The 24,312-nt window shown below is 34.8% G+C and overlaps 1 protein-coding gene and 1 non-coding gene across 2 annotated transcripts; one reads left to right on the top strand and one right to left on the bottom strand.

Annotated features, from left to right (window-relative positions):
• The first annotated feature begins 1,806 nt into the window (after nt 1-1,806).
• Nucleotides 1,807-3,683, top strand: LOC107916784 (uncharacterized). Its single transcript, XM_016846154.2, has one exon. It carries the CDS (start codon nt 1,930-1,932, stop codon nt 3,421-3,423), a length of 1,494 nt encoding a protein of 497 aa, XP_016701643.2. The 5' UTR covers nt 1,807-1,929; the 3' UTR covers nt 3,424-3,683.
• Nucleotides 3,684-11,965: 8,282 nt separating this feature from the next.
• LOC121207577 (small nucleolar RNA R71) lies at nt 11,966-12,072 on the bottom strand. The gene has a single exon (XR_005902665.1). It is a non-coding gene; the product is annotated as a small nucleolar RNA R71 (small nucleolar RNA).
• Nucleotides 12,073-24,312: the final 12,240 nt, after the last annotated feature.

Below are 24,312 nucleotides of genomic sequence, written 5' to 3'. Positions count from 1 at the left end.
GGAGACCCAGATTTGAAAATTCTCCGATTCCAGTGCAAAATGGCATTATCTTCAATCCAGTGGGTCCACCCACCAATGATCTTGCTCAATCGCGATCTATATTGCCAATGGAGCCTCCTCCACCCAGAACATAGGTTCAAAATAGAATGTACCTGCATCAGCTAGTACATGTGCGGCTTGATTCGTCTTCCTCATCACATATCTACCCGTGGGAAGCTAAACAAAACCTCTATGGAAACTTTATTAACTCCTCCACTGTCGCCAAACATTCTAGGGTTTGAAATCTTATCTTCCTCAATGGTGAAGAAAGAGGCGTCATCGGAGCTTGCCAAGGCCAACCCACCAATTGAAGACATGGATCTCGAAAACCTTGACTCTTTTGCCCAAAACCCTAATGCTAGGGACAATGCCAACAATGACTCCAAATCAAAGCGTGGGAGAGAGGAAGACAACAAAGAAACTGAAAACGTTTCCAAAAAATAGAAACTGGAGAAGTCCGTAGTAGAAGAAAGGTTGGAGAAGAAGTTAGATTCATTGGAATTTTTTGGGTTTCGCTGTTAGTTTTCATTGGTTTCGTTGCACTCATAACAATTCTTTTTTATAGATGATGTCATCTATGATATCGTGCTTATGTAGCATGTCACATAGGTTATTTTGTTTACTTGCAGTTTGATTGACGATCAACTCACGTTTACTGTTAAAATTAGGTTGATTTCTGAAAAAAATTGTAATGTTGAGGGTGTCAATAAAAAAATGGTTAAGGGCTCAAATCCAAAAACCATAAATGTTGAGGTTATTTTCAAAACCAAAACCAAAATTTGTTACACAAAACTCGATCACATATTTTATTATTAATATTATGTATATATCTATACTATTATTAGGTTACTGACTAAATTTGTGTAATAAGTTAACCGGACATTGAATAAATGACACCAATGTCCCAAAAGTTCAACCAAGGTCTCATAAGCTTTTTTACATGAATTTTTGGCATTGATTAATTTTGCCATTTTACAAAAAAATTATTTTTGTTATCCATCTAATTTTTCACCTCTTTTAGCTTTTGAACATACATTGTTTGTCAAATTATCTCAAAATGGATGAAAAAATTAGCATTTGTTAGTTTTGCTAACGTGACATCTACGTGGTAGTCCATGTGTATGCCCATTAGCAATTAATTAATTTTTTAAAATAAAAAATAAAAAAATAAAAAAAATGATATTTTTATACTTTTAATACTCTTTAATTTTTTTAGAAATATTCTTTATAATTTTTTTGAATTTTTAAATTTTAAAAAATTAATTAATTACTGACATAGCATTCACATGGGAAATCCACATCAATAAAGTTAATAGATGTTAAATTTTTCATCATTTATGAGGTGATTTGACAAATAATGCAAGTTTAAAAATTAAAAAAACAAAAAACAAAAATTTTAATAGAAAGCTAAAATGACATCTTTTATAAAATTGAAAGGCTAAATAAATCATTCTAAAATAGCAATTATGCCGTAATAATATATATTTCCACATTATTATATTAGTGAATAAAATTAATAAAAAGTTAATTTTAATCATTGTTGATAAAGAAAGATATTTTTGTTTCCTTCATTATCTTGAGATAATTTTGAAGATAATTAATACAACTAGATTAGTACCTAAATTAATTTTTACTATAATCAATATACTTAGATATTGTGATTAAACAATAAAAAGAAATCAGTATGATAATATTTATCTAAATAATTAAATAGAATTATAAAGTAGATAAAATTACATTATATTTCCACCAAATAACAGTATCCATAAGCCCGTCTCTATTGTCCTTGTGAAAACAACAATCCTCTCCACCACTCGAAGCCAAAAAAAAAAAAAAGCCAAAGGGGGCCATCAAACGATGTGAAAAAGCAAAGAAAGTAAAAAAAAAAAAATGGGGTTTGCAGCAGCCAACGGCAACAAAGAAAGCAAAGGCATGGGTTTACTCTTGGTGTTCTTCCATGGCGACCAAAACAAAATCACTAATTCTTCCGTTGATAACCAAACCACCACCACGACGACGCCACCGTCAACAAGATTTGTTCGAAGAACAGCTTCTTCCAGTCTCCTTTTCTCTAAAGCTCAATCCACTATTTCCATTTGCCTTGTTTTGGTTTTCCTCACGATTCTTCTCTTCACTCTCTCTACTTTTGAACCTTCCATTTCCACACCATCTTTTATTCCTTCTCCCACCATTAAAAACTCTCGTCGGTTCTTATCTCAAAAGACCCAATTTCCTCCTCCTCCTCCTTTGAAATGGTTTTTCCCCTTGTGGGATTATAACAAACCACTTAATGTTAAGAAAAACCCTGGGGTTTTGCCATCTTCGTTTGCTTTACAAAGGATGGGAACTTTGTACAGACGTGGGACGAAAGCCATGAACGATCTTATTGTCAGCCATGTTGTTGAAGATGTGACCGAAGATGAACTCAGGCTTTTCTTACGAGTCTTGCATAGGTCTGGTATTACTTCGAAAGCCGACATTGTTTTTCTTTTTGGGTCTTCGTCTTCGAGATTTAACCTTGTTATTCATGAAGAGAACGACTCGTTCTTCAATCTTATTCAACACTATAAAGCTTCCAATAACAAGGGTTCTCGTGACTCGGTCTTTAGTTTCGAGTCGGCCCAGTTTTGGAAATCTGGGAAAAAAGATGTTGGGGAGACTATTTGGGGAAAGAAGGGTCGAGGGAATTCCGGCAATTCAACTGAAGCTGAAGGTGAGTCAACTCGGTTGACTTACGGCTCGGTAGTGGGATTCGATGTGAACGAGTTGGATCCAGAGAACTCGCTGGCTGGGTTTTTAGATCACGTTCCGATGAGTTTTAGAAGATGGGCTTGTTATCCGATGTTATTAGGGAGAATCAGGCGAAATTTTAAGCATATAACGTTAGTGGATGTTAAAAGTTTGATGTTACTGAGTGACCCACTCGGCCGTGTCAGGAATAGGAGTCCCGAATCGGTTTATTTGTTAACAAAGGAAAGCAGCTCCGGTGGGAAGCACAGCAAGAGGAACTCGGATAAAACTCAGTCCCATTTGCAAGTCAACTCAGCTATTCTGATGGGTGGAGCTAGAGGGATTCGGAGACTAGCCAATGCAATGTTGACGGAGATCGTCAGAGCTACAATGCAGCATAAGAAGAAGAACTCGATATCGGAGTCAGAAATCTTGAGTCAACTCGTCGGGAACGGGTATTTACTGAAGAATGTGGATTTGATCACATCGACGGAGTCAATTCAGGAAGCGAGTTCACTCATGAGTTCGAGCTCCAACTCAACTGCTGATTATTCAATAATCCAACGCGGTAATAGCAGTCATGATCTTAATTCCATAATTATGAAGCTAATATGTTTATGTGAAACAAATTCTAACGTTTATAGGGATTGTTAGTAAAGGAAAAAAATTTATTTAGTTTTTAGAAAATAAAAAAAGGAATTATAATTTTGTTATTTTTTATAGTAAAATTTTGATTTTGATGTATAAATATTTTTAGATTATAGGGATTTCTTAGCCAAATAACAAATAAACAAGTTTTCTCTTTTTTTTTTCTTTTGTTTCTCTAATTAATCAAAGTATAATTATTTGTTTAGTGGTTACAAAGCGAGTTATGGATTCGAAATAAGAGATTGGACCGAATCAATTGAGTCTAATTTTCTCTATTTTTAATTACTTATCCGATTATGAAGTAGAATAATTGTAGTAGATTTATATAATAATTAAATGAGATAAATATCAAATGTATATATGAATTTTGATTCAATATATAACTTGATACATTAATTTTAAATTTGTGCAATTATACACTTGGAACTTGAATTATGGTTAATATGTATACATAAAATTTTAATTTTAATTTAATTATACACATTTAAATAATTAAATGCAAATATTTATTTTTATATTTGATTAATATATTATTCGTATAAGAAATATATTAATATAAAATTGTACTTATTCGATAATATTACTATTGATTTGTGAAATTAAATTAAAATTTAATGTATAAAATTAAAATTTATATATAATATTGAACATTATATAGAAATTTATTTTAGCATTGGTCAGGGAGGATGGACAAGGCTTTGACCTTTTAAAATAGAAAATTTTTATTTAGGTATTTTAATATTTTAAATTAATAAAAATAAAATTATATTTTGAGGTAAAAATTTGATTTAATTTTTTAAAAATTATAAAGATATAAACTATTAAAATAATAAAATTATATTTTTACTATAGTAAAAATTATAATTTAATTTCAACTTTTGGTATTTATCTCTAATTAAATAACCATCAATCCATTTTTATACACCATATAAATTATATTTATTTTATAAATTTTGTAGTAAAAAGAAAGTAGGGTTTAGAGTGAAGAAATGATATTAAACAAAAATGTCCGGTTGGTATGAGACAGGAAAGAAAAGAATAAAAGAATAAAAGAATAAATAAATATGTATATTAAAATGATATAGTTTTATTTTGCAATTTTTCATGGAGTTAGATTCTAAAAATAATTAAATTATGAATTTGGTAGCAGGTTGCATGACCAAATAATCCGCATCTTCTACTTGGTAATGAGCTAAAACTGTTAGTTGAAAATCACAATTTTATATTTTCTTTGGGTACTTCATAATTCTTTTTACGAACGTGATAATTAGTATTATGTAATTTTTTTAGTAGTTATCTTAAATTAAGATAATATTATTTTGTTAATGAGGCCTTAAGTATTATACATATATATTGTTTATTTTGAAGTTTATAGTTGTTTTTTTTTAATAATGATATTTTCAAAATTTAAACATTTGTTCTATCTTAGATGAGGTCTTAAGCTTAATGATAATACGTGAGGAGGAATCATAACCCAAATAAATATTGTTTAAATTTAATTTGATTTAGGTGTTGATAGAAAAAGAATAATAGGTGTAGATGGATATATGCATAACACTTTTGAAGATGAAGTATAAAATTAAAAATTAAATATATAACAAATTCAACCATTGACCAAACTAGAAATTGCAATGATTACCATGAATTTTGTAGCACTAAATGAGATCAGTAACTTTTACTTTTCTTCTTGATTTGATACAATAATGAAAATTGTTTTGTTGTGGGATTTTTTACCCATTCCTTATATTCCTTCTCTTTTCTTTTTCCCACTTTATTCCAAAAGGAAAAAGAACTTTATATAATAACACTGTAGACCCTAAATCACCACTTTATAGCGAATCACATTTTGTATAAAAGATGAATTATGATGCACATTAAAATGTGCTTCATTTGGTGTTCTAACACAGTAATTTCAAACAAAGTAGGATCATACAATCATACTTTAGCGAGAAAGATGGAAGTATAATTACTATGCGATGGGCAAGAAAGTTCTCAACGCATTTTTTCTTTCTTTTCTTTTATAACATGCTTGAAGAATTTATTAAATAATATTTTTTTATTGGAAGTTATGAAAATATCTTTTAATAATTAAGTTTAAGTTATATTATTTGAAGATATTTTAATATTTTTAATCTTTAAAAAATTTAGTAAAATTTTTGGATGAAATTAAATCTGAACCTATGCTATTTACATCAATAAAATATTAATTTTATTACTAAACTAAAGTTTTATTTTGATATAATATATATATATTTTAATTATATTATGCGTACTTTATTATCTCTATAAGTTGTATATATTGATTTATTAGTTTCAAACTATACATTTCGTTATTAATTATATGTAATTTTAAAACACACAATTGTGTTTTAAATACATGGTTTTCATACACATACACATCTGATTTGAATTCTAGTTATAGTTATGCATTTATATAATCTTTTATAAATCGATGATTAATATTATATAATTTTCATAATTTTTATTGCTTTTATATTACATTTATTATTAATTATTAATTGATACATTGATGATAGTTTTTAACCTTTTAAATTCAAATATCCTATTAGCATTATGAATAAAAAATCATTTTAGTAATTTTTTTATCTTTTACTCATTCAACTTGTATTATTTGTCCAATCACCCTAAAATAAGTAGAAAAGTTATCGTTTGTTAACTTTAATGACATGACATCCACATGTATGTAATATTAGCAATTAATTATTTTTTAAAATTTAAAAATTTTATATTTTTAAAATTTAAAAAATAATTAATTGCTAATGTAGCAATCCACGTATATACTATGTTAACAAAGTTAACAAACATTAAATTTTCCATCTATTATAGGGTGATTTAACAAACAATGTAAGTTCAGAAGTTAAAAAAGGCGAAAAATTAAATTAATGGCTAAAATAATTTTTTTTTTAAATTAGAGGGCTAAATAAGTTTTTATGCATATCTTGTTTGTAGAGTTAAAAAACTTTAGAATAAGTGTACTAGATAATTATCCTTATATGCCTCCTATGTATATCTATATTATATATTAAGCTCGTAATTAAGTTAGTGTCACGAATTATCTCGATACCAACTAAGTTAAGTTATGATTTTACAAAATAAATTATATAATTTTAAGAATGTTTTTATGTTTTGATATCTTTTATATATAAAGAAAAAATTACACTGGAATATAGCCTTATAACTTTTTTAACATTTTTAGTTTGTGATTTTAAGTAAAGATCCACTTTATGAACTTCGAACTACAGCCATAGGGAGTTGTGAACACATTGATTAGCACCACGTGGATGTGGCTGTGGCTGTGTTCTAGTTCAGCTCCGCTCCGCTCCGCTCCGCTGTCAAACCAATGCCAGCAATAACTTTATTTTTCCATTTATTACTTTTAAAATAAAATATTATTAATCACTATTTTCCAGAAAAAAATTTAAACCACGTGCGAAGGGGGTTTTCTTTAATGCAGTAGAAAGTTAGGTCTTTCATTGTTACTCCCAATAACGTTTTCCCTTTCTACAGTATTATGGGTTATTTTTTAAAAAAAGTAAATACGTAGTAATATTTTAAGTTAAATGTAACTGCTGAGATATATTAAATGTTTGCATGCACTGACTTAGCAAAGAAGGATGTAAAAGGGGAAGGGAAATGTTGAGTGTCACAGGCAGGTGACATAGACAAAAGCCAATCCCACCGACACCCTATAGTTGCCACGTTTCATCGCGCGGTTCATAATTCATAATGATGTTGATATGCCATTTGAGGTAAAACTACCACAAAACCCATTCTACTATAATCTATATTACATTTTAGTCCCTTTACTAAAAAAATTGCTAAATTAATCCGTATACATTAGTTGAGAGAGCAGAATAATTCTTCCGTTTAAATTTGATGTTTATATATAAGATATAATCAGGGGCAAAGGCAAAAAAACTTTTTAGAGAGGCCGAAATTAAATTTTAGTTTTTACGATAGTAAAAATATAATTTTACTATTTGAATAACATATATATTTATAATTTTTAAAGGATTAAATCAAACTTGTTATTTTTAGATGGGCTAAAGTGTAATTTTACCTTTACTAATTTAAAATTTTAAAAATTTTAAAGGGCCTAAATGAAAAATTTTCTATTTTAGGGGGTCATGCTAACCCCTTGGCTATGCCCCTGGATATAATAATAGATTTAACACTTAACCTTTACATTTTTATTCAATTTGACCCTTAATCTTTTATTGAAAGTAAATTAGAAAATTTTGAAACTAATAAAGCTAAAGGGTCAAAAAGACCATAATCCATGTACACCACACACACACAAAAAAAATAAAAAAATAAGCTCTTTTAAAATTTAAAAAATCATAAAAAGTATAAACAAATTTTTTAATTTTGTATTAAACAATAACAATACCAAACCGTTAAAATCTAATCGTTATAAGATTTTAAAAAAATTGACCCTAATATTTTTTGGACCTCTATTGTTATTTTTTAATAAAAATATAAATTTTAAATTTTTATAACCTTTATTTTATAAATTTTGTTCATAATTTTTTATAATTTTTTTTATTAATCTTTAAAATTTAAAAAGGCTTAATTGATTTTTTTTTTTAAATTGTTGCTAAGGCTTTTTTGATCCTTTAGCTTTATTAGTTTCGAAAAATTTTAATTTACTTCTAATAAAAGAGTGGGGATAAAATTGAATAATGTGTTAAGGTTCAAGGCTAAATTTATTATTATACCTTGCATATAAACACCAAAACAAACCTTTAACGATGCAATTTTAATCGATAAGTTATTTTGCTCACTCACCTAACGTACATGAACTAATTTGTCCATTTTTCGATAGAGAGACTAAAATGTAATCCAAGATATAATAGGGAGTTTTGTGGTACTTTTACCACTATTTGAAAGTCAAAATTATATTATTAGTCTTGTACAACATGCGAGAGTTTCACATTTAATTATTCTACTATGATTTAGTCAATTTTAGTCTTTATATTTATTTTTATTTTTGAAATTTCAATATTGATCTAAATCGTAGCGGTTAAATCTATTAAGTCAAATTTTGCTATTAGTCTCGTATTATGCAAGAATTGTAGATTTAGACACATTCTTCAATTTGATCACCTTTAGTTATTATACTTTTTGAATTTTGAAAAGGTAAACTATAAAATTAGTCACACAACTATTAGCATGTTTCTATTTTGATCACTCAACTATGAAAATTTTTAATTTAGTCACAAATATATAAAATTACATAAAAAATTTAAAATATAAAAGAAATTATACATTATAAAAATATATGTAGCTAAAAAGATAAAAAATTACAAAAATAAAAAAAATCTAAAACATGTTAGAAAAGTCGAAGACCCAAAAAATTTACATATTTTTCTAAATAAATTGCAACAAAAATTAGATGAAGATAAATTTTACAATAAAATTTATGCTTAGAGATGGGTACATATTATTACACGATTCTTCTAGTTGCCAAGAATGCAAAAGATGATGATTTGAAAAAAAAAGGCTTGTAGGAAGCTTTTTCATAATTCTTTTTATTTGTTAATTATTTGTTAGGTTTTATATGAAAAATTAGGTTCATTTGTTGAGAATACTATTAACACAATTGAAACGCTCCAAAGTTCCTTTTTAAAATTGTTAAATCCTGTTAAGTAAATTAATTTGGTTCAGTGGATATGTGTTTTGTTTATATGCTTGAGGTCTTGTGTTCAAATCCCTACCTTTGAATTTTTATTATTTTTGTTCCAACTCCTAACTTTAAATATATAACGTATTATTATTCTTGCTCAACTATTAACAAGAATGAGTTTATTGGTTCAGTGATAAAGCTTCAGCTTACCCAAAGATCCCATAATTGAATCTCGTGTGTGCAAAGCGAAATTATTTTTGCTTTGTCTTTGTCTATGCTGCCCATATGGTCAAAATTTGAGTAGTTGATATGGATAACAAACAAATTTAATGGATAGTTTCTTTTTCATTTGTTATTCCCATATTTGAACGTTATCAATTTGTTGTTCTACTATTTCTCGATCTAGATCGTTTTTCGTTTTTCCTTCTATTCTACCATTAATTTGATCTTTACCAACATTCTCTTATGTTTCGTTGCGAGCTACGCATTGTAAGGGAACTAGTTTGATCAACGTACCTTTTTTTGTGATATATGGGTTAATCGCTCAGTTCATGAGGATAATGTTTTCGATTCTGTGTAGTGGTGGATATCTTATCGTTCTCATGTGATTTGTTCGGTGTGAATCATGAGGTATGTACTTCTCCGTCGAATTAAGTATGCTGGGAAAAAAAACTATGCTTTAAAAGGTAAGTATTCGAACGCCTAAAAAGGGCTGGTTTTAATGTTAAGGTCAAATGTTTTATGCTTGTAGCCAAAATAATGATTGGATTTTAGTGTGTTTTTATTGATTGGTTCGTTTTGGATGTTGATTTTTGGGGATTGGAAGTATGTCATAACATCATTTTCCAATTTCGATAAAGTGTGTAATTTTATTTTTGAAAATTTAGTGAACAACGCAAAGCCAAAAACCATATTGTCAACATCACAAGGTGATAAACCATAAAAGTAACATGTTTTAATCCCATGCTTAGCATGTTTTTGGATGATTTATTATGTAATTTAGTAAATTTGATGCTCCTAATCCTTTAATTTTATGTTTCTATACTTAAGAGAGCATAGGGGAGCAAAAGAAGCAGAAAACGGGCCAAAATCGAACAAAACAAACTACTTTCAAGATCCATACGGCCTGGCTATTCCCACATGGGCTGGCCACACTCCTATGTACAGCTCGTGTCGATTTCGAACCCTATTTCCCAGATACCTAAAAAAACCAATTTTTAGGGTTTCTGAGCATTCTAACGTTTATAAATACACACTAGAAGAGGACCTAAGAGAGCATGTAGAGAAGAAAGAAGAAATTACTCGGAGAACGCAATCGGAATCAACTCAAAAGCATGATCTCCTTCAAGATTGAAAATCTCCAGTCAACTTATTTAGAAGTTTTTGGGTTCTTTATGTTTTGTTGTTTTCCTAATTTTGAGATGTTTTCCCCCAAAAGTATGAACTAAACCCTCTAGATATCTAAGGAAGATGAAACCTATGATGGATCTTGTTATTTAATTTTCTGAATTACATGATAAATACTTGATTTCTTAATCTCAATTATGTGTACTTATTCCATGTTTTAATGTTTTCAGGATATTAATTCATGATTGATATGCTTAATTCAGTGGAGCAAGTCATTGTTTAAGAGTGGATCTGGCATAATTGAGTGGAGTTACATGTAATTCTAGAAATAGACGACATAAATCTACCGGATTAGAGTCAAATCTAATAAGGGAATCCATAGATCGAGTTAATGCGACAATAGGGGTTTTAATTAGAAAGAGATTTCAATTAATCAACCTAGAGTCAGTTATTTTTACTCTCAAAAGAGATATTAATATAAATTAGGGATTTCTACGGATTAAGGCAAGTGAATAAATCGTTTAATTCAGATTCAGAATAATAAGTGAACTCTAGGTGGATTATTTCCTGGATATTGCCTCTCATATGAGTTTATTCGATTATTTTCTTACTTTATTCTCTATCAAGTTCTTAGTAATTAGTTTAATTTTAGATTAAAAACAACCCTTCAATTTATAGGCTAGATAATAAAAAGATAGTAATTACCAGTACTTTTAGTCCTCGTGGATACGATATTCCCGACTCACCAGCTATACTATTATTCGATAGGTGCACTTGCCTTTGTCGTGATTTTAGTTAGTTAAGTGAATCATCATCAAGCCTTCGGTGCCGTTGCCAAGGACTAAAATATTAGTAACACTTAATTTTTATTACTTTAGCCATTTTTATTTTTATTGTATTTTATTTTTTTCTTATTTTCTAATTTTTCTTTTATTTGCTTCTGGCAGGTTCCTTTAGTTTTTTGCTTCTGGTAGGTTTATTTAGTTTATAACTAGAAGAAACTCGTCGGGACCACCTTTGTTTTACAGCGAAATTGAAAGTACAGCTCGCAAAAATTATAGAGAAGTAAGGCAAAGCCGAAAAAGTACAATAGAAGGGTAAGAGAAAGTTATTAATACTGAGGAGATGGCAGAAAATTAGAATAATCAGCTACTTACTGCGAATCCTGCAAATGCAAACCCTGCTCCTCGTACTATGTACGATTATGCCAAGCCTAATTTAACTGAGGCTGAATCGAGTATTGTTAGAGCTGCTATTGCTGCAAATAATTTTGAATTGAAACCTAACACTTTTTAAATGATTCAATAGTTTGTTCAGTTTGATGGTTTGTAGGATGAAGATCCAAATACTCATTTGGCTAATTTCCTAGAATTCTGCGACACTTTTAAGATAAATGGCGTTTCTAATAATGCTATTCACCCTTGGTTGTTTTCTTTCTTGTTGAGGAATAAGGCTAAACAGTGGTTGAACTCCCTACCACAATGTTCTATCACTACATGGGAGCAAATGACCGAGAAATTTTTGTTAAAGTACTTTCCACCGACTAAGACAGCTAAGCTAAGGAATGATATCTCTTCCTTTGTACAAATGGATTTCGAGACCCTTTATGATGCATGAGAGAGGTATAAGGATTTATTGAGAAGGTGCCCTCACCATAGGTTACCTCTATGGTTACAGGTTCAAAATTTTTACAACAGTTTGAACCCCTTAACTAGGCAATTGATCGATGTAGCCGTCAGTGGGACTTTAAATAACAAAACACCTGAAGCAGCTTATGAGTTTATAGATGAAATGTCACTGAATAATTATCAGTGGCAAGTTGTAACGCCCCAATTTTTTTTTTTAATTTCGGCGTTTGTGAATTTTGACACAACTGTGTATCTGCTTCAGTAGTTAAGTGTTCTGGGTGTGTGTGAGAGGTTCTAAGTTCGAGCTATGTTTTGGGAAAAAAATTGTTTTTCTTCTAAATCAAGCCTTAACCTGGCCTAAAGGGCTTAAGTTTAATAATTGGTAAATAGTTAACAAAATGGGCTTACTGGTCTGGTGGTTAAGTGGAGTGTTGGAGTGTTGGAGGTCCTGTGTTCGATTCTCTGCGTTGGTAAGGGATAGTATTATAGTATTATTTTTGTCTAGTTCTCGGCAAGAGTTGTGCTGTGGTTGGACTTTAAGTAGTGGGGTGCTGGATGAAGAAAAGTAAGGGGAGTTAGGATAGGGGGTTATCAGAATTATTCTGTCAGTTTTCTCTTTTTGCAAAACACTGTTCTCTTCTCCCCCTCTCTTTGTCGAAATTCCATCTCTCCCTCCCTCTCATTTTTGTGGTTTTATTCAAGTTCACCTCTTTTTTTATGCTGCGCGTAATCTTGATCGTTTGGTAAGTTTGGTTTCCGGTTGATCTTAACGTTTTCTTTTGAATATTAGTTAAAGAAGGGTTGACTGGTTTATAGGTGTTAATCGAAGGGCTGATTATCATTCATCAGCGTTCTAAGGGCATGGAATTCCCGTTCTTTGATGGAAGGTAATGTCTTTTTTTCGCTTGAGAGATGAATATTCCGTTTTGGGTTTAGTTTAGTCCATTTGATTAAATCATAAACTGAGTGAAATTGGTCAATTATAGGTTCTGGAGTGCTCGGGGACTGCTTTAGCATCAATTAGAACCAGGTATGTACTCGATTGCATAGAAAATGAGGTTTCGATGAAAGCTAAAAACATTACTATTGACACCAAATGGGCGTGTAGTTGCCTGTGTGGTAGGCTGTGTGTCATAACACGGGTATGTAATTGACAAGGCCTGGCCGTGCGCATTAGACATGGCTGTGTAATAGCCAGGTAGGCTGTGTACGACACACGAGCTCGATTGATTTAGGCCGTGTGGGCCCACACGGGTAAGCCACACGGGTATGTGGGATTCTGGGCTAGGTCGTGTGAATCAAGACCAATTCAGGCCGTGTGAGCCCACACAGGCAGAAACATGGGCGTGTGAGCCCATTTTTACTGATTTGTTGCCAAGGTTGCACTGGTCGCCTAAGACGACTATGAACCTACAGTAGGGTCAGTAAGCTTACCTAGACCCCTAATTGAATGAAATGACTGTATGACTGATGTATATGTATATATGTTATCGAGCGTGATGATGTTTCACTAAACTAATATTCTATGTACTGTTACCATGTTAAAGCATGTCATAACTGTATATTGCATTGCATTGGGTTGGAGGTTGATATTGTTCTGAGGAAGTGTACTGAAAGGCTTTGAGCCTAATTTACTGGCAGCACAGCTGTAAACTACTGTCTAGTGCCTCATTGGTACTACTTGGAGTGTAATCACATGGAGTGTAGGGTTGGATAAAGATGGTGTGTAGAGGCTGAATGAGTAGGATTTCTGTAACTGCATATATGTTACTGCTACTGATACTGTGATGGGCTAAATCCCTACTGCATGACTATTTTTGTACTGAGATGGGTTAAGGCCCAAACTGGACTAATACTGATACTGAAAATGGATTAAGCCTAGGCTGTGATTATCTGGTTGCTGTCTATTCATTTGCATGTGGATTACACATTGAGTTTAGGTAAACTCACTCCTTCTATTTAATCTATACAAGTAATCCCTAAATGTAGGTAGGTCGATGCAGCGGAGGACTTAGTGGTGGCCGCATTACTTTTTTTACACTGTTTATTGGCTATTCATAATTTTACTTTTATTTGGGGGTATTTTGCTGTAATTATGGCCTTTACAGATTTTGGATTAAATTTAGATTTTATACAGTTTTATGACTTAAATGTGGTAGTGATATGTAAAACTCGGGTTTTCAAATGAAATAGATGTTTTATCAAAACACCACGAGCACGCAAACTGTTTAAAAGCTTCCGCAATGAAAATATTTTGGAAATTGAATACCAATTTGAAAATGGTTAATGTTTTGAAAACAAACGACATGATTTGAAATTAACATAAGATAATGAAAAAAGGTTAAATAGAAAAGCGGATTTCGCAACGACATACTTTTCGAAAAGCACTACTATATGACATCGTCAGATTTGACCATAACGTCTAGGCCGAGTTTAGGGTGTTACATTTAATAGTATCAGAGCCAGGTTTCAAAACTCGACTGTGGATATGGGTTTTTAAGACGTGATTTTTTGAGAACTGATTTTTAAATGTTGTTACTGGAAGTGTGGTACACCAAGTCTCCGGCGTTGATCTGGTAAGTTTTTCTGAACCTGTGAATTATTCTGAAATTGTTTTTGATAGTATATCCTGATACTGCTATAGGTAATATATACTGAGACTACTATAGATAGACTGTACTGAAAACACCAAAATAGGGTATACCGAGACTGTAGTAAAACTGACAGACATTGATTGACACTGCGATGTGCGAAATAAACTTTACACTTCTAATACTATTTTCATAAAATATCTGTTAATAAACATTGGAACTGTAAACTGATGCATAAAACTGTTAACACAAATAAAACGCAATTAGATAATGAGTACCAGAGGTACTCGTGGATGGGGTACAAGAGGCCATGGTAGAGGCCGTAAGGGCACTCAAGCTGGGTCTTCGTGATCTGGTAATCTACCTAATTTGGATACTAGTGAGACACTGACTTCATCTGTAACTGAGATTGAGTCTCATGATCGAGTGGCTGGAGACGACGCTCTGTCCTAGGCTATGTTGAGGATTTTAAAGAGGTCGTTGGGCCTAATTTTAGAGCGGAGGCTGTGGGTCAGTTACGGAACGACTTCGATCAAATGGGGCTGAGCTTTTCAGGGGTATTACAAGAGTTTCCCTTAATGTGGCTAAGTACTGGATAGAGGCCATAAAAAGGATTATGGACGACCTGGACTGCACTCCTGATTAGAAATTAAAGGGTGCTGTATCACTGCTACGTGATGAGGCATATCAGTGGTGGCTTACTGTTAAGGAGGGCATTCAGCCTGATCGACTGACCTGGGAGTTCTTTAAGACCGCTTTCTAGGGAAAGTATATGGGAGCCAGTTATGTGGATGCTCGTAGGAGAGAGTTCTTGAATTTGAATCAGAGGGATAGATTGGTGGTCGAGTATGAGGTTGAATTTCTAAGATTGAGCCGCTATGCGTGAGGTATGGTGGCGACTGAGTATGAGTAATGTGTTCGCTTCGATGATGGCCTCAGGGATAATCTGAGGGTTCTGATAGCTCTGCAGAGGAAGCGATACTTTACTGTAATGGTTGATAATGTGAAGATCACCAAAGAAGTGAAGCACGCTGAGCACCAGAATCGAGAGAGGTAAGAGTAAGAGGGATTCAGAGCCTTTGAGTTTCGTTCAGAAGCATAAGAAAAAGGCCAGAGTTGGTGGGCCGATCAGAGTTGGGGCTCCTATTGCTGCTACTGGACAGCCGCCGTGTATTGATTATGGTATACACCATCAGGGCAAGTGTTGGAAAAGACCTAGGGCTTGTTTGAGGTGCGGTTCATTAGAGCACTGTATTAGAGAGTGTCCGCAGAGGTCTAATCAGATGCAAACTCCGGGTACTTGTAATGCACCATCATTGATAGCAGTTCAGCAGCCGTCGAGAGGCTGTGGATAGGTCAGAGGTGGTAATGGGTTGGGCCGTGGTCAGAGAGCACCGGACAGAGGTGCTGGTCGTACTGAGGCGAGGCAGCCGGCTCTAGTTTATACTGCACATTGCCAAGAGGATGGAGATGCTTCGGACGTTATCACAGGCACATTCTTTATTTATAATGTACCTTATACTGCACTAATAGACATAAGATCCACTCACTCCTATATAGCCTGTACTGTATCCGAGAACTTGGGTATCGTGGTTGAGAGCACTGCAAGTGAGGTGACTGTATTGAGTTTGCTGGGATAGTCGGTAAGGGTAAATAAGTTGTTTAGAGATGTTCCTTTAGAGGTTCAATGGGCTATTTTTCTGGCTGATCTGAAGGAACTGTCTTTCGGAGAATTTGATCTGATACTGGGGATGGATTAGTTGGTTAAACACCGAGTGAGCTTAGATTGTGCCATAAAAAGTGTTATACTGAGAACTGAGGAGAATAGTAAGGTAGTCGTAGTTAGGGAATGTCGGAATTACTTATGGAATATGATTTCTGCATTGAGGGTCAAAAAGTTAGTTCTTAAGGAATGTGAAGTGTATCTGGCCTACATCAGTGTTTCAGATTTTGGGGATTCTTCGATTAAGGATATCAGGACAGCTAAGGACTTTCTGGACATTTTTCCTGAAGAGCTATCAAGGTTACCTCCGAATCGTGAAGTAGAGTTTGAGATTAAACTCCTTCTTGGTACAGCTCTAGTGTCCACCGCTCCCTATAGGATGGCACTGAAAGAGCTTGTGGAGTTTAAGGCTCAGATTCAAGAGTTACTGGATTGAGAGTTCATCTGCCCTAGTGTGTCTCCGTGGGGAGCACTCGTTCTGTTCGTGAAAAAGAAGGATGGCTCTATGCGTATGTGTATTGACTATCGACAATTGAACAAGTTGACAATAAAGAATAAGTACCCCCTACCGAGGATAGATGATCTGTTCGACTAGTTTCGAGGAGCTTCAATTTTCTCCAAGATTGACCTCCGGTCTGGGTATCATCAGTTGAGGGTTAAGAAGGCTGATGTGTTTAAGATGGCATTTAGGATTCGGTATAGATACTACGAGTTTCTAGTGATGCCATTTGGACTAACAAATGCATCAACAACTTTTATGGATCTGATGAACCGAGTGTTCCAGCCCTATCTAGATCAGTTCGTGATGGTATTTATTGATGACATACTGGTATGTTCGGAAACTGAGGATGAACATAAGGAACATCTCAGAGTGGTTCTACAAGTTCTACGAGAGAAATAACTATACGTCAAGTTCAGTAAATGTGAGTTCTGGTTACGTGAGGTGGTATTTATGGGCAATGTGGTTTCTGCTGAGGGGATTAGAGTTGATCCTCGAAAGATTGAGGCTGTCTTGGATTGAGCCTAAGATTGTATCTGAGATTCATAATTTTCTAGGATTGGTAGGATACTATCGATGTTTTGTTAGAAGGGATTTCACTGATTGCGGCACCTTTGACTAAGCTGCTACGTAAGAGTGTGCTGTTTAATTGGACTAATGCGCAACAAGAGAGCTTTGAGAAGCTCAAAACTGTATTGACTGAGGCCCTTGTTTTGATATAGCCAGAGTTTGGGAAAGGGTTTACTGTCTACAATGATGCATTACATGTCGGTTTGGGATGTGTGTTGATGCAAGAAGGTAAGGTGTTAGCGTATGCGTCTTGTCAGCTTAAGGCTCATGAGGTGAATTATCCGATGCATGACCTAGAGTTGGCTGAAGTGGTGTTCGCATTGAAAATATAGAGGCATCACCTATATGGTGAAAAGTGTATCATCTACACGGATCACAAGAGCCTCAAGTATCTCCTCATTCAAAAGGAGCTAAATCTTAAGCAGCATAGATGGATTGAACTGCTTAAGGATTACGATTGTACGATTGAAAATGTAACACCCTAAACCTGGCCTGGACGTTATGACAGAATCTGGCGATGTCACATTAAAGTGTTTTTTTTATAAGTGTGATGTTTGATGAAAAACCCATTCTCTATTAACCTCCTTTTATGATCTTAAAGGCGTTCATTTAATTCAAAATGTGAGTTATTCGTCAAAAAGTTAATCATATTAAAACGTCATTAGTATATTTGTATTTTAAAACATTATTTCTCGCGGAAGGTCTTAAAACATGTTGCATATTCGTAGTGTTTTTGAAAAATAGTTATCTTTTTGAAAACCCGTGTCTTTTCCTACTGCTAGCAATTATAAATCAAAACAAATAAAAGCTCAAATTAAAGTAAAGATCCATAAAGGACTTATTACAATAAAATTACCCAAAATAAAATTACTTATACTTTAAAAATCAAATGTGAAAGTATGTGCAGTTGTGTGGACACCTTTGAGTCCTTCGCAGCAACTGATCTACCTAAGACTTAGGATTACCTGCATAGATAAACAGATGGATGAGTTTATGAAAACTCAGTGTGTAACCCCATATCAAATAACCAAACAGTGAGTATATACAGTCTAGGCCTAAGCCCATTTTAGTAATGGTTCAGTTTCAGTTAGGGCTTTAGCCAATTACAATATCAGTATCAGTTTGGGCCTGAGCCCATCTTAGTAAAAGTAGTGGTACAGATATGCAATAAAGAAATCCTACCCAACTAGCCTCTACACTCCATCTCCATCCAACCCTACACTCTATGTGGGGATATAATCAACTCACCCATCCCTATACTCCAAATAGTATCGGTTGCGGCACTAAACAGTATTTGCAGCAGAGTTGCCAGTACAGTACACTTCCTCCAATCATAATAAACCCCATCCCCATTCAACATATCATGCATCAAGTCGGTCATGTCATACTATCATACATGTATTCAATATGTTTAAAATGGCATGCTCAAATATACTCATACATCTCATAAGGGCATAACAGTATTTTATCAACTAGGGGGTCTAGGTACACTTATTGACTCAACAGTAGGTCCACAATCGTCTCGGGTGACCCGTGCAACCTTAACAGTCAAACAGTGAAAATGGGCAAACGGCCCATATTGTGGGCCCACAGGGTCCACACAGCCTGGTTCGACCCGAAATGGCCCAAAATGACCTCGGCCCATAAAATCGCTCATGACCGGCCTCAACGATCAAATGCCCATGTTTAGTCACACGGACCACCACACGATGGAGCATACACCCGTGTAGCATCATGATTTACTTATTTCGGCTTTTGTCAATTTCCACAGTTGAGATTGTATTTACACACCTTATTGCAAAATTGCGCAAATAGTTCAAAAGCGCTCCAAACCTAGATTCAAACACGACAGACCATCAGTCCCTTAATCAATAGGATTAAACAATCCCTTTTTATAACACTTATCCAAAAGGTTATTTATCACTTTCCTTGATCGATTGATTGTGGCTCACACACTTAACCCGTTTCAAGAGACTGACTACAAGCCCTTTAGAAATAACTTACAATACAACCGAAACTTGATAACCTAAACCATTATTGATCACAACAATAGTTTGCACCAATCGCATAACAACTTACCGAATGCGGCAAAATCAGAATAGGAGAAAGAAGCAATCGACCCACACCCCAAGCGAAAGCTGAAAGCACATGATACGATAGAGGCAAAGGCTACACCACCACACCCCTAGAAAAAATCAGCAACAAGGTAAAAGACTATTATGGCAGAAAGAGAGAGAAAAGATAATAACCGTGCACTCGAACCTGATTGATCAAAGAACAATTGCCAAAACTGAAAAGATAGAGATAGAGTATTCGGCCAAAACAAAAGATAAAAGGAGAAAAGAATCAAGAGAGAGAAAAGAGAGAGAGTATTCGCCCAAAGCAAACTGATTGAGAGAACGACCATTAGAGGTGAGCCAATCGATTAGTAAGTGAAATCGAGAGAAGTGCAAATTTAGAATAAACAACAAAAACGAGAAGATACTCGAAAGAAATATTCAACCCCAAAAGAGAGAAAAACGATAAAATGAGAAGTAAGAGAAAAGAAAACAGAAGTAAAATTTCGGCACGAAAGGCAAAAAGATGAGCTATGACCAATTCTTAACCAAAATGAGTCTCCTAATTCGGTATGACCTCAAAACACTCCCCTCACTTGGCTCTTCAAAGTTATCCAACTACAGCCGAAATTCTCTGAGCAAAAGTTCAAATTCGGCACTACTCTCCCACTAATTCAAAATCTCATATTTTCCTCCCCAAATCCCTCCATACCGTTCACTCCTCCCTGAACCACGTAATTCAAATTCCACCATAAATCTTCAGTAGTTCAGGTTGACTAGAACCTCCACATGGCCTTAGCAGCAAAATAGAACACTCCTATTACTCAAAGCAGGAGTCGAACCTCAGACCTCATGGAACAACAACACGCCACCTATCCCACCAGCAGGCCCTTTCTGACATGTTTTACCCCCATTTATTTAAAAGCTTACTGACTAGAGACAAGGTTTATTCATATTAAAACAAAACTTTTGCACAAGCCAAGGCTTGAACCCAAGACTTCTTAGACTCTTCCTAGGACACTTAACCACGAAAGTAGACATGTATTTGTGTAACACAAACATACGAGAATAAACTTAAGGATTTTTTTAGGGCATTACAGATTACCTGGTAAGGCCAATGTGGTGGCCGACGCGCTGAGTCGTAAGGTTATGACAAATTTGAGGGCGATGTTTGCTCACCTCAGTTTATTTAACGATGGAAGTCTGCTAGCTAAGCTTCAGGTTAAGCCTACATGGATTGAGTAGATTAAGGGTAAGCAGTTGAAAGATGAATCATTGGGTCTTCATTTCTAATAGGTTGAGAGTGGGCTTACTGAGGATTTTAGCCCGAATAGCGAATGGGTGATCTATTTTTGGGGGAGAATCTGTATACCGAAAGACATTAAATTGAGGCAGTTGATACTGAGAGAGGTGAATAGTAGCCCTTATGCTGTGCATAATAGCCCCTATGCTATGCATCTTGGCGAAAATAAGATGTACCGAGACCTTCGTGAGTTATACTGGTGGCCAGGACTTAAATGAAAGGTTACCGATTTTGTGGGTAAATGTTTGACATGCCAGCAAGTTAAGGCTGAGCATCAGTTACCTCCGGGTTTGTTGCAGCCAGTTAAGATTCCACTTTAGAAGTAGGAGAGAGTGACTATAGACTTCGTTAGTGGGTTGCCCCTCACACTCACTAAGAAGGATTTAGTGTGAATTATAGTAGATCGGTTGACCAAGTTCACCCATTTCATACTGGTTCGTACTGACTACTCGCTATAGAAGCTGGCTAAACTGTATGTGTCTGAGATATTGAGATTGCATAGGGTACCAGTTTCGATTATCTCTGATAGGGATCCTCGTTTCACATATCGGTTATGGAAAAAGCTATATGAGGCACTGGGTTTAAGGCTAGACTTCAGTACTGTGTTCCATCCTTAGACCGATAGTTAATTTGAGAGGGTGATTCAGATACTGGAGGATATGTTGAGAAGCTGTGTAATTGAATTTCGAGGTAGTTGGGAGGAGTATTTGCCGTTGGCAGAATTCGCTTACAATAATAGTTACCAGTCTAGTATACAGATGGCACTTTACGAGGCACTTTATGGTCGTAAGTGTCGCACTCCTTTATGCTGGACTAAGTTGGGCGAGCGACGAGTTCTGGGTCTTGAACTAGTTTTTGATACTGAGGATAAAGTTAAGTTGATTTGAGACCAGTTGAAAGCAACATCCGATAGACAAAAGTCTTATGCGGACTTGAAGCGACGTGAGATCGAGTATTCTGTGGGAGACTCCGTTTTTCTTAAGGTCTCACCATGGAAGAAGGTACTAAGATTTGGTCAAAAAGGCAAGTTGAGCCCTAGGTTTATTGGACCCTATCGCATACTGAAACGAGTGGGACCGGTTGCTTACCAGTTAGAGCTACCTCCAGAGTTGGATCGGATTCATGATGTTTTCCATGTCTCGATGTTGAGGAGCTACTGCTCTGATCCCACGCATATTGTTTTTGTGGAGGATATCGAGGTTAGGCCAGATCTAACCTTCGAAGAGGATCCGGTTCAGATCTTGGATCGCGACGTAAAGGTTATGAGGAGGAAAGTTATTCTATTAGTGAAGGTACTGTGGCGGAACCATAGCACTGAGAAGGCCACGTGGGAGCCGGAGGATGCGATGCGTCAGTAGTATCCTCACTTATTCTGATCAGGTAAAGTTCGAGGACGAAATTTTCTTTTAGGGGGTAGAGTTGTAACGCCCCAATTTATTTTTTAATTTTGGCATTTGTGAATTTTGACACAATTGTGTATTTACTTCAGTGGTTAAGTGTTTTGAGTGTTTGTGAGAGGTTCTAAGTTCAAGCCATGTTTTGGGCAAAATTTGTTTATTCTAAATCAAGTCTTAACCTGGTCTAAAGGGCTTAAGTTTAATAATTGGTAAATTGTTAACAAGATGAGCCTATTGGTCTGGTGGTTAAGTAGAGTGTTGGAATGTTGGAGGTCTTGTGTTCGATTCTCTGCGTTGGTAAGGGATAGTATTAATTTTGTCTAGTTCTCGGCAAGAGTTGTGCTGTGGTTGGACTCTAAGTAGTGGGGTGTTGGATGGAGAAAAGTAAGGGGAGTTAGGATAGGGGGTTATCAGAATTGTTCTGTCAATTTTCTCTTTTTGTAAAACTCTATTCTTTTCTCCCGCTCTCTTTGCCTAAATTCCATCTCTCCCTCCTTTTCATTTTTGTGGTTTTATTCAAGTTCACCTCTTTTTTTGTGCTGCGCCTAATCCTGGTCGTTCGGTAAGTTTGGTTTTCGGTTGATCTTAACAGTTTCTTCTAAATATTGGTTAAAGAGGGGTTGACTGGTTTGTAGGTGTTAATCGAAGGGCTGATTATCGTTCATCGGCGTTCTAAGGTCGTGGAATTCTCGTTCTTTAATAGAAGGTAATTTTTTTTTGCTTGAGAGATGAATATTTTGTTTCGAGTTTAGTTTAGTATGTTTGATTAAATGATAAACTAAGTGATATTGGTTAATTATAGGTTCTAGAGTTCCCAGGGACCGGTTTAGCATCAATTTAAACCAGGTGTGTACTCGATTGCACAGAAAACAAGGTTTTAGTGAAAGCAAAAAACCTTACTGTCGATGCCAAACAAGCGTGTGGTTGCCCGTGTGGTAGGCCGTGTGCCTTAACACAGGCATGTGATCGAAGAAGCCAAGCTGTGCACATCAGACACGACTATGTAATGGCTAGGTAGGCCGTGTGCGACACAGGGCTCGACTAATTTGGGTCGTATGGGCCATACGGGCTTGTGGGCCCATACGGGTAAGCCACACGAGCATGTGGGACCATACGTGCAGACAACATAAGTGTGTGAGCCCATTTTCACTGATTTGTTGCCAAGGTTACAAGGGTCGTCTAAGACGACTGTGAACCTACAGTAGGGTCGGTAAGCTTACCTAGACCCCTAATTGAATGAAATGACTATATGACTGATGTATATGTATACATGTTATCGAGTGTGATGATTTTTCACTGAACTGATATTGTATGTACTGTTACCATGTTAAAGCATGTCATAATTGTATATTGCATTGCATTGGGTTGGGGGTTAATATTGTTCATAGGAAGTGTACTGAAAGGCTTCGACCCTAATTTACTGGCAGCATAGCTGCAAATTATTATTTAGTGCATCATTCGGTATTACTTGGAGTGTAGGAATGAGTGGGTTGATTATATCCCCACATGGAGTGTAGGGTTGGACGGAGATGATGTGTAGAGGCTGGATGGGTAGGATTTCTGTGACTGCATATCTGATACTGCTACTGGTACTGTGATGGGCTAAATCCCTACTGCATGACTATTTTTGTACAGAGATGGGCTATGGCCCAAACTGGACTGATACTGATATTGAAAAGGGATTAAGCCTAGACTATGATTATTTGGTTACTGTCTCTTCATTTGTACGGGGATTACACACTGAGTTTACGTAAACTCACCCCTTCTGTTTAATTTGTACAAGTAATCCTCAGATATAGACGGGTCGATGCAGCAGAGGACTCAATGGTGGCCGCATGACTTCTTTTACATTGTTTATTGCCTATTTATAATTTTACTTTTATTTGGGGGTATTTTACTGTAATTATGGCCTTTACAGATTTTGGATTAAATTTGGATCTATATGATTTTATGACTTAAATCTGGTAGTGATAGGTAAAACTCGGGTTTTCAAATGAAATAGATGTTTTATCAAAATACCACGAACACGCAAACTGTTTAAAAGCTTCTGAAATAAAAAAAATGTTTTGGAAATTGAATACCAATTTGCAAATGGTTAATGTTTTGAAAACGAACGACATGATTTGAAATTAA

Source organism: Gossypium hirsutum, chromosome A01, assembly GCF_007990345.1.
Source record: "Gossypium hirsutum isolate 1008001.06 chromosome A01, Gossypium_hirsutum_v2.1, whole genome shotgun sequence".
In the NCBI taxonomy this organism is placed as follows: domain Eukaryota; kingdom Viridiplantae; phylum Streptophyta; class Magnoliopsida; order Malvales; family Malvaceae; genus Gossypium; species Gossypium hirsutum.
Note: the sequence above shows the minus strand (reverse complement) of the source record. Positions and strands in the feature narration are given on the sequence as shown.

What these genes read in the sequence shown, in the direction of transcription:
- LOC107916784 (XM_016846154.2), top strand. Translation starts at nt 1,930, where the DNA reads ATGGGGTTTGCAGCAGCCAACGGCAACAAAGAAAGCAAAGGCATGGGT.